Source organism: Tubulanus polymorphus, chromosome 1, assembly GCF_964204645.1.
Source record: "Tubulanus polymorphus chromosome 1, tnTubPoly1.2, whole genome shotgun sequence".
Taxonomy (NCBI): Eukaryota; Metazoa; Nemertea; class Palaeonemertea; order Tubulaniformes; family Tubulanidae; genus Tubulanus; species Tubulanus polymorphus.
This window is the reverse complement of record NC_134025.1, coordinates 13,260,508-13,276,665: the sequence shown is the minus strand read 5'-3', so window position 1 is coordinate 13,276,665 and position 16,158 is coordinate 13,260,508. Positions and strand designations below refer to the sequence as shown.

The following is a 16,158-nucleotide window of genomic DNA, read 5'->3' as shown; positions in this document are numbered from 1 at the left end:
TGAATGGACAACAAAATGACTTCGCTTCATAAAATCATTTACGACAATAGCTCAAAGTCAAATGTGTGGGCATAAACTGCTAATTAAATGATACTTAAACGTCCACGTGTCTCCAATCCACCAATTGATCTCCATTGAAACATATTCGGGAGGTCCTCGATTGAATTTCTCACAACCTGGGCGTCAGAGTTATGATGGTGCCATAAAACGAGAAGTTAGGAGGTGTCTAGATACACTCAGATGTCTGCATTCGGTCGGTCAGCATTCTTTTGAAGCATCCCGGCGCTCGGCGTTGTTTTATGTGTTTTGATATTAAACCATAACTGCAAATATCTGTCACCGGCGCGATTGACGAACGCCAACGAATAATGTCTTCCGGTCTATCAACTTGGCTATTATTGCCGTCACCGTCAAGCCACAGCAATAACTTATTTCACAAACTTCTCGGAAGTCGAGGATTTTGATGTGGTTTTCTAGCGCCGTTCTGTTTTCCGCATCAATATCTGCCTCAATCTAAGTGGACTTCCAAATTAAACCGTCGTATTCTTGGCATTTTGCAAAAAGCGTCTATCCATGTTCGAATTTTCTTACAGTGTTGTTTATAAATGACTATCTATTTAATTTGACGGCTAGACAAGCGTGCGCAGATATCACTTAGTGCAATTTTTGTATTAATCATCGAATGACTTTAACAGGTGGCTGTCCAGAACAGGAAAAATATTGGCTAAAGGTGAATAATTACGATCAATGGGCGAAAGTCGTACGACTTCGTCGTTATAGGGAGGGAAAGACTTCAGCTATAATTCAAATTTGATTGTTTATGTACTATTTTATTGGCCCGATGAACAATGACCATGCCAAGAATGGCCGTAAGCTACAAGTCACTGATTGGTTGATATAACAAATGTAATTCGAACGTTCATGTACAGTCCACAACCGCGTGTATCTTCAAACAAGCGACTTTTCGTAAGGCGTCATGGAGCACGTGATCTATCGTAAAATATGATAGTTAGTGTTTATTCATTTCTTTTCGAATTACCTTTTGATTCCTTACTTCTTTACACAGGAAGTCATATATCGTAGCTTGACCAAATGGTATTATGATACAACAAATTTACATCTAAAATATTTCCCGCATTTTTCTTAAAACGGTTTTCCCCTGGACTGGTGATACGTAACTCATTTATTTGATGCGTAGGACGTTATCGAATTAAAAGGGCGCTCCGTGGGTGTGAGTAAGATCCTGAAATAGTCTGAAAGTGTCCTGTATATTACGGTGGTAAACAAGATTCAATTAATGATAGGCAATCGTTAAAATTCATTATGCATCACCTCGCCTAGTGAGAAAGGCAGATGGTACAAGTAATCATTGCGAGAAACTGGCGTCGGTCACTATTTTGCGAATAATCGTGACGTCATTAAATCCGTTTAGCTAAAGAGCGCGAGAACTTGATCGGAGAACACCGCCAATGGACGAGCGTAAATTTCTAATAAAACAGTGACCTCCTTCTTAGCAACCTGGTAATAAATCTGTTACGGCGGTAGGCGAGCTTGTGGCGGGAAGACGAATGGCCGTCTTGACAGTTATGGTTTGTTGGAGAAAGGTACGAAAATACTTACCATTTAACGCTGAATCACAACGGCATGAAAACAAATGGAGGAGCATTTCAGCGAACAGATATTTGAGACTTTACTTGCGACAACACGAGAATGAATGCGACAAGGCGATCTTTGATCTGGCTAATGGTTGCTTGCTTATACTCAGGGTAAGTATTTCTGAATCAAATCTGTTTACGTTTAATCTGACTTTTTCTTTAACATTTTACACTAAATATTAATCGATTAGTTCTTTGGGAGTGTTTTAATATTCTAGCCTGGGACATGCCGTTTCATGCCGTTTACTTGATGAAATTATCAATTTCAAAAAGTAATCACTATAATGGTAGTAAAATCCAGCGTATAAAACCAGAAACCTGGATGGAAAAAGACAGGGATGAATAGTTCGTTTCACCGCCCTCCAAAAACACCTCCCACATCGAAACATAGATTTATGACTCTCTTCCTCAGTCGGGTCATTTAGCGGGGCAATTAGTAAATGGTGCTGGCTATAATTGTTAACGTTTATGGGGATACGAATCATCATATTTCACCAATTTTACTAGTGCGTAGAATTGCTAAAAGTTTCTTTTTTGCCCAATAGGCTTAAAAATCAATATTGTTTTAAAGACCATAATTTGAAATGCCACACAGAAAAGTCACAGACTTAATTGAATACATATACGTAATCTGTATTTTGGACATCGAATGCTCTATCAAATCCAAAAAGTAGAGTAAGATTTTGATGGGCTTTTTTCAGGTATTCTGATGGTCGAATACGACACAATTCTCATCATCGTAAGGAACGCTTAAGGAAACCGCAAGCGTACAACAGTAACAACTACATCCGAGGTCGGCAGCAACAACAGCAGTTGACAAACCGTGCTGATGAGAACATCATCTGCAAGAACTACCCAGACATCTCGCATAGTCAGTACAGTTTGTGCTTGAATTACCCGGGCGTTACAGCGGCTGCCATATACGGAATACGCTACAGCATCAACGAATGTAAATATCAGTTTAAGAAATACAGGTGGGATTGCGCTAGTTTGATGAGAAAGAATCCACACGAAAGCGAATTCCTTAGAAAAGGTACATAAGCCTTCATTTTTGTCTTTTCCAACTTTATAAGTTACTAATTGAAGGCCTACAAATGGGGATGGTTTCGAATTGATCCCCAATTGATGGTTCGAAAATTCGAGGTTTGGTAATAAGTTTTTGAATTTCTTTTCACAACAAAACCATTGTGTAGTAAAATCGCTTTCTAGTTTTCGTGCCAACTACATTTTGTGTTCTATATTCAATTGTGATTTCATTGGATCCTCGGTTTTTCTACATCTTAACGAAAAGAAAAAGCAAGAGCCAGTCTATATAATTCAACGGTATTCTTCGTTCACCATTTTAAAATGTTTTTCTGTCTACCGATCTCTACACTTGTTGATACCGTACATCGATCGTTTTCGGCTAGTCGTCCAGTGACAGTTTCACCGGCTGAAATAAAAATGTTCTTCGGCTGTTTACATCATTCGCAGACACGTGAAAAATGGCTTTCTGTCAAAAGGAAAGCCTTAAGAATCCTATCTGCTGGTAAATTTGCCCATTAATCTGAGATGATGCGATAAAACTGTGTATATTCGTGATTACCTGTCCTGAGTTACCCCAAGTATACTATGAGTACCGAAGGCTTTCCGCGTTTAATGTAACCTATATAACGCCCTAACCGGCGTCACATATGCGGACTTACTATATAAATGACCAATCTGATATATGCTTTAGAAAGTTTTAAACGTAAAAATATCTATTTCAGGATTTCGAGAAGGTGCTTTCGCTTACGCTATCATGGCTGCCGGAATTGTCACAAACGTGGCGCGACTCTGCAGCAGTGGTAAATTACTGTCGTGCACGTGCGATATGACGATGAGGGGCAAAACGAAAGAGTTCCAATGGGGCGGGTGTAGCCATAACACGCATTTTGGTTCTTATTTCTCGCAGAAATTCCTCGAATCAACGGGGCATAAAGATCTACATTCGCGAATTGCGCACCACAATAATGGAGCTGGTAGACTGGTAAGTTTAGATAGCATATCTATGTATGTATATTTAGATTTAATTCAAACTGTAGGGGGTCTTATCCTTTGGGCTGAATCTGTAGGCAGAGTTCCTTGTTTCGAGGTAATTTCTATCGAAAGTAGAATAAATCTCAATACTGACAAGAGTTCGGTGTTTGTATCGAGCAAATACATCTACATTTGACAACGGCAGGAATTTCTCATATCTCTCATAGAAAAATAGCCAAAACAATCAATCTTACCAGACTGTTTTAAGTAATAAGATAATTGTTGTGTAACTTCCTATCCTAATATCACGATATTTTCCGTATATTATCATATATACAGTAAACCTTGCCTAACTTGGAACAGTTCGGACCGTAAGATTGCGTACACCAGTGTGTATTTCATCGGATACATAATGACAATGTTATTAAAAGGGTTTTGATTTTATATGCCAGTGACTGGGTGAATCCAGAGCCGTACATCTTGTACGCGGGCGTACGTGAAATATCCCCTAGGTACAATCCCCGGTTGAATTACCCTTAGGTAAAAATCCCCAGCTCTTCGAAGTACGTAAAAAATCCCCCACCGGTTGAATGAAGTACAAATAGTTACAATTTTTAGGTCAATTTATTTGTATTCATATATTCTATTTACTCTATAGCCCTATATTTGAATATCATGAGCAATAAAAGTTATTTTACAATTTGTATTGGACAAATATTACAACGTCATCGAAAATTCAACCATACACTTAAGTTATCGCACAGCTCAAATAAACCACCAGTTCAAGGAGTTCGTCGCACAGTTCAAAAGATATATTAGTTTGAATCTTAGAAATATGATGAATTAAAAGTTAATTAATTCACGCATGACACATTAGAAATATATATATATATATATATATATATATATATATATATATATATATATATATATATATATATATATATATTTATATATATATATATATATATATATATATATATATATATATATATATATATATATATATATATATATATATATATATATATATATATATATATATATATATATATATATATATATATATATATATATATATATATATATATATATATATATATATATATATATATATATATATATATATATAAAGTTAAGAATAGTTCATAAAGTAGTAAGTTCATAGGCGTTCATCAATGCTTACATACTAACTTATTGTTTATTTATAAGAATAGTATGTAAACTAACTAGCTTGATGTATCTCTGTAAATGAATAGAATCGCCTCGGAAAGGAGGATTTTTACCCTTGGTTTCACCTAGCGGGGATTTTTACCGCTAACCAAGCCAGCAGACAAGCTACACACAGAGTATTTTGCGTGAACCCTTTTATACATTATATCAGTGCACAAGGGAAGCCGGCAAAACGTGTGTCTCGTGCTGGCTGTTGCCAAAAAAGTAAAGATGATCCTTGGTTTCTAAAGCAGTTCTGAATTCATCTATATAAATCTTATTTTTGGTCTTCGGTTACCCACCAAACTCGGTTATCCGCCAAAATTGATCCCACCCCTAGGTTGGCGGATAATCAAAAGTGCATTGTAGCGGACAAAAAAAATGTAAACACAACAGTTGTACATGTATACATGGTTATTGCGCTTAATTTCGATCCTTTTGTGGTCTTTTGATCAGGCTCGTTCATAAGTCTGAGTAGGGCACATAAAGGAACGACGGTGCAACTGAAATTTATCCGAATCTAGCAAGTCCGAATTGGAAATTAGTAAAAGCACAGAAGATCAGGGACGTTTTCCGATTCTGTCCGAATTAGTAGAAAATCTGAGTTCAGCACGTCTGAGTTAGGCGAGGTTTCCTTTACATAAATGAGAAATTGTTGCAAAAGATATTCAAAAAATGGAATTGATACAAATGGGTTTCCAGATTTAATTAATTATACTGAATAATTTAGGCTGTGATGAATAATGTCCGAACCAACTGCAAATGCCACGGCATGTCTGGAAGTTGTGAAATTAAAACCTGTTGGAAGGCTTCCCCAACATTCCATGACGTAGGCAGGGAACTACTTGGCAAATACAACGAGGCCATCCAGGTACAGGTAATATATCACTTTAATCTACTCAGCACGTACTCGCATACTTATTTGCACCCTTTAATTTTCGAAGTATATGCATCACATCTTCTCAAAATGAATGGACAAAAATCAAATTGTGGGAGCTCCAAAAAACATGTGACAGTGGGTGCATATAGTAATAGTAAAAGCATTTCCCTTACTCGCACGCTTTCTTCAAATTCATTGACCTTCCGTTCTGTAGCCATTTTAGTGTTCTACGTAGGCCTAGCATCAATCTATTATCTCCATTTGACAGGTAACTAACTCAAACTCGGCTAATGGTGGATTCGAGCCTGTCGTTAAAACGGCCGAAAATAGCAAACCCTATTTGACTGACTTGGTCTATTTGGAGAAGTCACCAAGTTTTTGCGATGCGGACCCGACAATGGGTATTCGCGGGACATCGGGCCGGAATTGTAACGCTACGAGCGCGGGAACGGACAACTGCGTTACGATGTGCTGTGGTCGCGGCTACAACACGGTCAAGGTCACACGCAAAGAGCGCTGCCACTGCAAGTTTCAGTACTGCTGCAAAGTGATATGCAAAATATGCACTAAAGTCGAATGGATTACGACCTGCAAGTAAAAGAGCTGAACAATATGCTACCGGACGCAGTTCTGAAACTATCAAATTCTTTTCAAGCAATGAGCTATGATTTGACATTTTCCTACTTTCAATGATTTATGAAATATAGGCCTATATGTTATCCCTTTCATAGTTTTCCATAATGAAACAAAGACTGAAATATACCAACATTTAATAATGCAAAACGAAGGGCATTAAATGAAAATCTTAATCATCAAATCTAAGTAGAATAGCAAAATCATGTACTGTTTATATAATACATATTTCATTGATAGATTTGTAGGTCTACGGAAGAGTCCTGGGGTCATGTTATGAGACTATACTTCCGTTCATAAATTAATTTAAAAAATCATATATCTTTGACGCGATATAACTATGAAATGAACATTCGATCTATAAGGAATTTGAATGTTTTTCTTTGCGGTTTAAAAAGTATCATGGAAATTGGGTTTTTTCACATGGTGGCGATTGTCGGTTTAGAAAAATAGGAAAATATCGTCGGATTCTTCATAATTAGCAAAGTTATGCGCGATTTTCGATTAAGAGAATCCTCGTTAGTAAACGTATATAATTTTTTAAATCGAATTTCCGACTAAAAATAGATAATCTCACCAAGATATATGCGTCACATGCTTCCAAATTATCAGAGAAAACGAGTATGCTTTGATTTTGCATTTATACGGTTGTTACACCTTACTTACTTTATCTTATTTCAAAACCACGCTATCTTACGCTGTGCAATAGTAAAGGCAATCGAAAATTGCAATGGTGTCCGAAAGACGTTTCTATTACTATTTTATAACAAAACTGAAAATAAATTTATCTTTTTCTTACATCGTTTTCAATTGATGGTATTTGGTAGAATAGCCCGTACACTCTGACATGGAGAAGAGATAATAAGTTTAAAACCCACACAGAATTTAAAGATATCTGGCAATGATCTCTAGTGCGAGTTCGAAACGTCGTGTATTCTAATTCTTGTTCTTGATAAATAAAATTCTGTATTGGGTTTTAGAATTATCATGGTATTTGCCTAGGTGTCTAAATGATAGTTCCATCTTATTTAAGATCTTTTGCATGACAATCTCAGCGAAATGGGAATGACGGCCAGTAGTCTTGGGGAGGTTGAAAGGTTTTTGACCCTACGATGTCTGCAAAGGAGATTCGCCAATTATTGGAATGACTTGCTTACGTGAACCCTTCTCCAGAAAATGTCATAAGATTCTCAGACGTAATTGGTCGTAGTAAATATGTGTTATTTATCGGAACAATGACGGCGAAATTGATATTGCCGCATTACAAATACTCCAGGAATATCCGTGAATCAGATATTGTAATTGAATTTGTAAGTCATAAAGTGGACGTGTTATAAACGCGCAAGTAACAAAACGAGTAATTTGCTTCGTGGGCTACGAGAAAATGTTCAATACACGGAACCAATCAGGGCGCTAGTTGCCGTGAATCACTGAACGAAGAATTCTGAGAAAAGTAGATCGACTTGTAAACGCTACACAAAAACAGTGCCATAAGCAAAACGTTAACCATCTGCGAACGAATAAAATGCAACAGTATAATACGTCGATGATTGATTCGGATGAATCAGTATCAGATGGGATGATTCTAAATGACTGAATCAAGTTGCCGGATCGCGATTCTTCGAAATCCCCAATGCATTTTCTGCAAGCATACAACATTTAAACGCTACAGCAAGCATTTACTTTTTTCATATTCCACAACGATTTAGTACAAGAGTACAAGTTTTACACCTTGCGCAAGTAGTGGGATCTTTTGGGAACAGGAAAAATCCTCCCGACTTAGAAGAAGTCCACCTTTGAATGAGTCGGATTTCCAGCCTTTCCTCGAAAACTACGACTTGAGAATTAATTTCTTTAAACGGAAAAATCAAATCAACATCTACAAGAAAATTAATGATTCAAAAACACTGAAATATTTCAGGTTTATATTTCTATTCTAATACACTAGCCACAACTAAGATAACGACCGTTGACTTGTATCGTCGATTTCAGGCCAGGAACAGCGGTCGGAACGAAATCAAACAGCATAGCAATGAGGAAAAAGTGATTCTGATTTTTTATTTTGGTACCAAGAAAAGAATTATGAGATAGGCGAGTTTCCGACTGTGCGATATAGATTTCATCGAAAAAGAAAAATCCGGACTTCATCCGACGTGAGCGATTATCCTACTTTCGCAAGGTTTACTGTAGCAAGTACCGCTGTACTAATCATAAAACAACTAATCGCTCGAGCCATTTCATGGATAAAAGACAATACATATTAACAAATTCGAAGATCTGTATCTTTTATCTGAAATTGACTGAAGATGTCTTCCAAATAAAAAATAACGACAAAATTTTATAAATGTAAATTGACTAATCTTTTCATTTATTGAATCTATAACAGCTGTCTTCAAGAGAAAAAAAACAAGTGAAAAACACAGTCTGATTTTGAATTTGGCATCGTTTTTAGTCACCATGTCTGTTCAATTATTAACTAATCCATGGACTCGAACGTTTTTAGAATCCATGGTTAAACCATAGTAGGACTTGCAATCAATTTTGATAGCAACGTCCGTCATGACACAAGTTTCAGATGAAATAGTGAATTCAGTTCATTAGATTGTCAGTTAATTGGACTTAATTCCACTTGAATGTCGAAATTAGTTCACTTTTTGATGATTTGAGTCATATTTCAACTGTGTAGTTTAGTTCGGTCTAATACCGAGATATTCAAAGGAGACATTCAGGAAAAGAGGAGACATTCAAAAGCATCATCGTTACTAACATGCTGCAAGTCTTTGAATAGGATTACTTGAATGATGACATTTTCATGCCTAAATTCAGATGACATGATATTGTAAATCCTCTATTCTAGCCCATGAGATGGATACTTATGTCATGACAAATAAATCGGATATTCAAACAATTATATTATACCTACATATCAATTATAGGCACTGAAAATTCTCGGTGATCATTAAATCATTACTTTTTGATTGATTAATTCAAATGTACAAAAATCTACAAGACTAATAAGTGTATACGTACATACTTTTGAGGATATATCATGAAAACAGCACTAACTAATGGAAATTATTGTAGCCAATTCAGACGATAGGATTAAAATTCTCAGTACGACCCTACACAAATTTATTGTTCTCTTGTACAAGAAGTTTTTGCAGGCCAACACGATTACTGGTATCTGCTGTTAGGGCCATACTCGATTTCTTTCTATGCACCGAATCAGCTGACATAGTAAATCATATTAGTTCTTACTTATTTCTATGTATAGTTAAATAATCTCTTCTAGTCGCTACGTTGATATGGGCTATAAGTATAGAGGGACCCTCATAATGTTCCCTTCAGCAAACAGTAATTAATCACACAGGGAAACAGACTACAAACTACTGGTCCAGTAATCAAGGGTTCGTTTGTATACGAGTACATTGGAACTTAGCAATGAATTCCGGGGGACCAGAAAATCTGTCGTTATGAACCAACATTTTCTAAATTGATGGGATTTTCTTATTTTGGATGAAATTTTAGGTTCAGTCTCAACATCACACAAATTCAAACCTGATAACTAAATTCAATTCAAAAAGCAACAACAATATTTGTGTTCATCTCTCCTTCAATATCACAATCAATATGATCTATTGAATGTTGGAAGAATTGTCATAAACAACGAAATCAAGATAGCTATGAGAACTGGCTACAATTTCAGGTGAATTGAATACGTACAATCAACTATAATGATAAATGTATACGCACACAAGTGCAAAGTTCTGAAAATCTACAAAAATGGAAATGTAATAGAAGTATCAGAGTCTACAGTAAAATGGAATGATTCATAGCTACAGATGCAGTTCTCTCTTAAAATCAAAATATTCAGATTCCATTTAATTAGACGTATGAAGGCTAAAGCCCAAATTGACTAGATGAAGTAAACAAGATAGATAGATCACAAAAGCAATGTATTCCTCCTTTGCCACCCGTTTCATTTATTTGAAATATGAGAAAAGCCTTTTCGCAGTCAGCCTTTCTACCCGGTATGGGCTTTAACCCCTAGAGGTCAGAGAATGTTTCACAATAACAGATTCTCATGATACAGTAGACTCCGCTCAACTCGAATTCATTGGGACCAGAAAAAAAATCATCGAGTTAGGCGGAATTCGAGTTGGGGTTTTGACGAAATTGGTAAAAATCATTGAAGAATTGAACCTCAATAAAACATTCGATCCTTGTTTGACAATGAGATCTAAAATATAAGTAATTTTACTTGGTGCGGAAAAAAAATGAAAGATCATGAACTGCCGCTTGCCGTATTACCGAAGTGAACTTTTTAATAAGTGAACGGGCAATGGGCCGTTAATTTTCAGGTATTTAGGATAGCTAACCAAGCTAGAGATTGTGTACGTACGAATCACTGAATGTCTCCATCAGCGATGTATTGTATACTACCGGTAGCTTACTAATCAAAGCAGTGAACACGTGCATGTTTTTAACCGACGCTTGTTGTTGCTGCCAGGAGGTCGTTAAGATATTCAAGTTGAGAGGAGTTTGAACGTAATTTTGGTAAAAAATAGTTCGAGTTGAACGAATATTCGAGTTGAGCAATTTCGAGTAGAGTGAATTTAAATGTATGATTCAACATAGGAGACAGAAAAAAACTTTCAACATTTGCCGAGTTGAACGGATTTTAGGATTAGAGTTGAGAGGAGTCTACTGTACTACAGTACATTCGCATTAAATTACCTCAAAGCAACTCACTCAAAGAGTGGTACTGATTATACAAGGCAGTTAATCGATTGGAATGCTACCTCATTAATTCATGTTGTTAATTTTTCTAACTCATTGCATATTTCGAGACATAAATGCATAATTAAGAAATACATGTACTCGGGAAATCATTGATAATGATTGGTTGCCAAAAGCTCCTCATCTACAGTAGCTAGTAATCACTCGTCGTCGCAATGACTCGGCCCAGATATACCATTATGGCACTGTTCACTGCTGCAAATTATCAAGCCATGGAGAAATTCTTTCGGAGTTCTTTCTTAGAATTCCGCATCAGGCCAATTCGATGAAATATTCATAATCCAAACACTACCGAGTAAGACAAAAGTTTTCTTTTTAATAATTGTCTTAATTGGCAGCTATAAGCAACCTGTCAGGATGGTGGTGATCCAAGCAATACTAAGGAAGCATTTACATGACAACTGTTGATATTTGATAATTTTCTCGGTGCTTGATGAATACCATTTAAAACATGTTCTATCTATCCATCTATTTATCTATATACGCGGTACTATGGTGCAACCATTTCAAGTCCCCCTTCTTCTTCCAGTAATGACAAAAGTTTTGTTATTCGAAACGATGCATCGGCCTGAAGAATCAGAGAGAGAAAACAATTAGTTTGCAAATTAAACAACTTAAGCTCCAATAATCAGGAAAAAAGCTCCATCATGATAAAACCCACAACTATAAACTAAATGTTTCTTTAGTTCCCACGCTTGATAATTAGTGAAAATTCAAAACGTTGGTATCAAATATTTATCTTATAATTGTCCATTTTATCATAACATAAACGGATCGATGAAATGAATTTCAAACTTTGAGACTATTGTTGATAATGTGCTAGTATTTATATCTGTGAAAACAAATTCAAATCGTGAACATTGTTTTCATGTGTGTAGATAAAGCATGAAACAGAAATAAATCTGTAAATTTATATCAGCTAATAAGATAGGCTCACTTCAATTTGAAATATTCTGTCAGAATAACAATGAAGCCAATATATTGTACAAATAGACATGAGTATCATAAACATTGAAACAATTTTCTGTCTATCGAAAAATCAACCTAAATGAAACTTTTATCAAGGCGGAATGTATATAATGGGGGGTTCAATCTGTTGAGACGATATATGCATTAGTAACAACAGTGCCAATAAAATAATCATAAAACTGCCAGTAAAACTGGTGTCTATTCAGTCTGCCGAAAAGAGTCCCCATCCAGTGTGAGCCATAAACGGAGAAATCCATGAAGTGAGAAGACGGCTGGTCATTACTTAAGGCCAGCAGACACTGACCAACTATGCCATAAACGTTTCAGACACGTTAAATTTATGAATAGTTCAAGTCATTCATTTTTCTGGTGAATCTAGTCAACACATTTTTATGAGGACCACTCCTGCAGATTAATTTTTTTTGTTGAAAAATACTAACTGCCACTGCTTAGGATTTATTTTGTCAATAAGGGCCTAAAAGATCTATAACCACCAGTAGTGAAGGCTTTTTTTTTCATAAAAACATTAACTGCCCCATTCCTATTGTTGATTTCTTTAAAAAGCAAAAATACAGATCATTCCAACTCATTAACGGTCTAATCGTACAAATTAATAGGTGACAAACAGCTAGAGCCTCACTAACATATTTCAGATTTCTGTATGCATCGAAAAAATCAAATCAGTATTTCTTGTTATAAAATAGCACCAAATACTGAAAATCAGGAACAGTTGGCAGATCTGCTCATAATAACATTTCTCATAACCTAAATGATATCACTTACTTGTAGTGCCATTTCTACTAGGATGACAAGTTTTTTTATTCCTACCCAACACCTGAAAATTTCAAGTAGAGTAATTTATTCTTTGGTTCACACTCAAGACATAAGCTGTGTATTAAATGTGACGACCAATGCACCACCTATACACAAGCACTGAATGCTAAACAACATTTACCTTCGGCCGATTAATTTTTTCGATAAAGATTCCATTTCATCTTGGTTGAAACTGGCTAATTCTTCAAGTACACGGTAAATATGTTCCCCATCAGTCAAGTTCGATACATGGACCACTGCACTAAATGCAGACACCATGTCAAGATCTTGTAGCACATCCTTTCGACTAGTGGTTCCTATAACCAGAAGCTTCTTGCCCTGATAATCAAGACAGCAATGAAAACAATTAATCAAGGAATTCATCTTAATGTATTTGGCCAGGAGACATTACATAAAGAGGTATATTCTAGGATGCTTAAAGGGTAACTGACACTTCTTTTAAATTTCAAAATATGATGTATTCCATTGATCTATACACTCATCTTCAAGCGTTCTGTTCAAAAACGTTTAGTTTACGCGCAATTTGTGATTTTGTAACATGATTTTTGACCTCATTTTGTTGTTTACATCGCTTACTGTTCAGCGTCGGCTAGATCAGCAGGTGCGCGCTGCAACGTCATTAAAGGCACAGCTAAGAAATAGCGTCTATAGAAATGCGTTGAATTTTGAGGAAACTGCATGTATTTTCTGTTATATCTCAATGCCAGATTCTTTTACAGCTTTGAAACTGGCCAGGGAGGTTGAAGGATCTATTGTCTATTGCATAAACCTATTTCAAAGAATCAATGAGCAATTTGAATAGGCTAAATCGATCAAATTGAAGATGCAGATTTCAATCCGCTGCTATGAAGCTATTTAAGTACACTATGCTAAGCTCTCAGCACAGTTTATTGCTACTGTTCCATAGTTTACCTATAATTCAGCACCTCAAGCATACAGTGTCTTATAAGCACAAACAGACTTCGATCTCACTAAAGAATAAATAAATTCATATTCGTTTATTATCTACTATTTTTCACAGTCATTTAAGACTAAGTAGTTTGAAAACTAACTCTTCAAAACCCTACAAAAACTTTCAATAAATTTCTACAGCCTTTACAACAAAATTCAAAGGAATAATGTTTTTCGATTCAAGTTTCACGCTGCAGAAGAGTTTTGATAGATTACATCACAAATCTTTCACAAACATTATTTCTAAGTTTTAAAATAGGATGGATGAGGATATATTCTAATTTCGTGACCAAAGCCGCTACCAATACAAGGTGTATTTCAAGCAAAGAATTGGAATTATTCCTGCGGCTAATTCTGTCTAAGATTCATCAGTTCATAAGTCAAAATATCCTCGGTATTAGATCTAACCATGATCTTACTTACTATCACTAAATGATAATCCAAAACGATGATTTATACATCCGTGTTCCGTGCCGTCTACTAGAAAATTCCATGGATTGCTGTTAAAATCATATTTTTGCACTTAGTTTGAACGGATGTGGTCCATTGAACAGCTAATTATAATCATTGATACGTAGAATTTCAAAATCAAGAGGCATTTTGTCTGAATTCTGAATAGGTATGAAATTAAGTTGAATTGCTCTTGTAGCTTATTTCCTATTCATTTCTATAGACATCATTTCCGCGCCATGCCTTTAGTGACGTAGTTCTATTAATAGACACAGTACCACGCGTTCAGCAGAAGCAATGTATACACTGAACAGGTGTGCGAACATTCAAATCATCAATTCTGACTAGATTGAAAAGATTTTTCCAATTATAAAATCACCTAGCCTTATTGTATACTATTATCTATCGTTTAGTGTAAAAAGTAGAAAATCTTTAAAAAAGTGTCAGGTACCCTTCAATGTAAAGCCAAGTTCACACAAAAAACCGAAAAGAAGTAATAATGGAAAACAGGATAGAAAATAGAATTGGCCAAAAATTGACAAGATCACATGATTACAGAATGCCTGTAGAACCATGTGAACTAGAGGTGACAGTTTTTGATTTGATATTATGCGAAGGTAAACAGATAACACAGATTGTAGACCAAAGCAAAGTTTGTTTTGATGATATTCATTTCAAACAGTGTTTGATAAGTGAATTGCCATTTTCTGAAACAGTGTTTTATAACTTCATGATTTTTCGTGATTTCCATTGTCCGCACTTACTGGAGGAGGCATTTTCTTCAGTAATACCAACAGACCTTGTAATACAAGATTAGAAAACCTAGGTCCAATCGGAGCATAATCTGTAATGTAAATTAGTGCAGTTAATTCCAGCAGAATATACTTTTTTTCTCTATGTTAATCATCACAATTATAATTTGATCAATATTGTTTTGTTAGGCCTATCACAAATTTCAAAGTCTGAAGACATATCTATATGCTTCATTGCTTGAATACATAGATCGATACAACATGAAGAACTTCACACAACTCACCTAATAATCTCTCAATATCATCAATGACCACACAGCTAAGAGTTGATTTGTAGGCATCATCAAATATCTGAATTTCAATTAAAAGAAAAATAAAATAAAAATAACTTCATTCAAATTGATCAGTTAGTTGTGTCTTGAGATAGTTCTATTACCTTTTTGATTGCCATACATTTGGCAGGCTCAGTGAAGCCAACCATATTTTCAGGACTACAGATCTTCAGGAATGGGAAATCAGAATTTTTTGCTATTGTTGCTGCCAATGCTGTCTTACCACTACTTGGTGGCCCTGATATCAAAATTCAAAAATTAATATTAAAAAATCGGCAGATTTTCAGGTAAATACTGAATGGATGGTCCCTCATGGTGGCTGCTAAATTTTTAACAACAGACTGAAAAATTTGCCTATGTTCACTGCTTCCACAGTACACCTTTTCCAAGTTAATATGGCCAGTGGCGGATCCAAGGGAGTGCGCAGGGGTTCCGGGTGACCCCCCTTTTTCGACCAAGTGATCTTGGAATTTTCTCCCCAAAATTTTAGTTTAGAAAATGGTGAAATTGTGAGCATATTTCATTCCATATTTTAACCAGGAAAGTGCTCAGAATGCACCTAGATGCATCTGATTTTTCCGAATCTTCGTTGGGAATACCCCTGCTTTTGGCTGATGATGGCTGCATTGTCAGTACGGGCTACAAATGCATGTTACCCAATATTCCATGTGTAACCCCTTTTCGTGAAAGCT

The 16,158-nt window shown here is 35.7% G+C and overlaps 2 protein-coding genes across 5 annotated transcripts in view; one reads left to right on the top strand and one right to left on the bottom strand.

The window, feature by feature from the left end:
- Nucleotides 1-1,743: 1,743 nt before the first annotated feature.
- On the top strand, nucleotides 1,744-6,361 carry LOC141903822 (protein Wnt-10a-like). Its single transcript, XM_074792196.1, has 5 exons — nucleotides 1,744-1,766; nucleotides 2,357-2,688; nucleotides 3,404-3,663; nucleotides 5,596-5,736; nucleotides 6,014-6,361. The coding sequence occupies exons 1-5, from the start codon at nucleotides 1,744-1,746 to the stop codon at nucleotides 6,341-6,343; spliced, it is 1,086 nt and encodes a 361-aa protein (XP_074648297.1). The 3' UTR covers nucleotides 6,344-6,361.
- A 2,378-nt stretch (nucleotides 6,362-8,739) lies between these two features.
- LOC141898142 (vesicle-fusing ATPase-like) overlaps nucleotides 8,740-16,158 on the bottom strand; it is a 52,517-nt gene continuing 45,098 nt past the window's right edge. For all 4 annotated transcript variants that reach the window (XM_074783981.1, XM_074783982.1, XM_074783983.1 and 1 more), the window contains 6 exons: nucleotides 15,571-15,704; nucleotides 15,419-15,485; nucleotides 15,147-15,226; nucleotides 13,103-13,299; nucleotides 12,931-12,982; nucleotides 8,740-11,746 (listed from right to left, as the gene is read on the bottom strand). In XM_074783981.1, the coding sequence (XP_074640082.1) occupies nucleotides 11,669-11,746; nucleotides 12,931-12,982; nucleotides 13,103-13,299; nucleotides 15,147-15,226; nucleotides 15,419-15,485; nucleotides 15,571-15,704 (608 nt within the window). In that variant the 3' untranslated portion in view covers nucleotides 8,740-11,668. The remainder of the gene's footprint in view (nucleotides 11,747-12,930; nucleotides 12,983-13,102; nucleotides 13,300-15,146; nucleotides 15,227-15,418; nucleotides 15,486-15,570; nucleotides 15,705-16,158) is intronic.

Bases quoted from the DNA above. Each gene is read 5' to 3' on its own strand.
- LOC141903822 (XM_074792196.1), top strand. From the start codon at position 1,744: ATGGTTGCTTGCTTATACTCAGG. The intron at 2,689-3,403 runs GTACATAAGCCT...TATCTATTTCAG, and splicing joins AAGCGAATTCCTTAGAAAAG to GATTTCGAGAAGGTGCTTTC. The intron at 3,664-5,595 runs GTAAGTTTAGAT...TGAATAATTTAG, and splicing joins ATAATGGAGCTGGTAGACTG to GCTGTGATGAATAATGTCCG.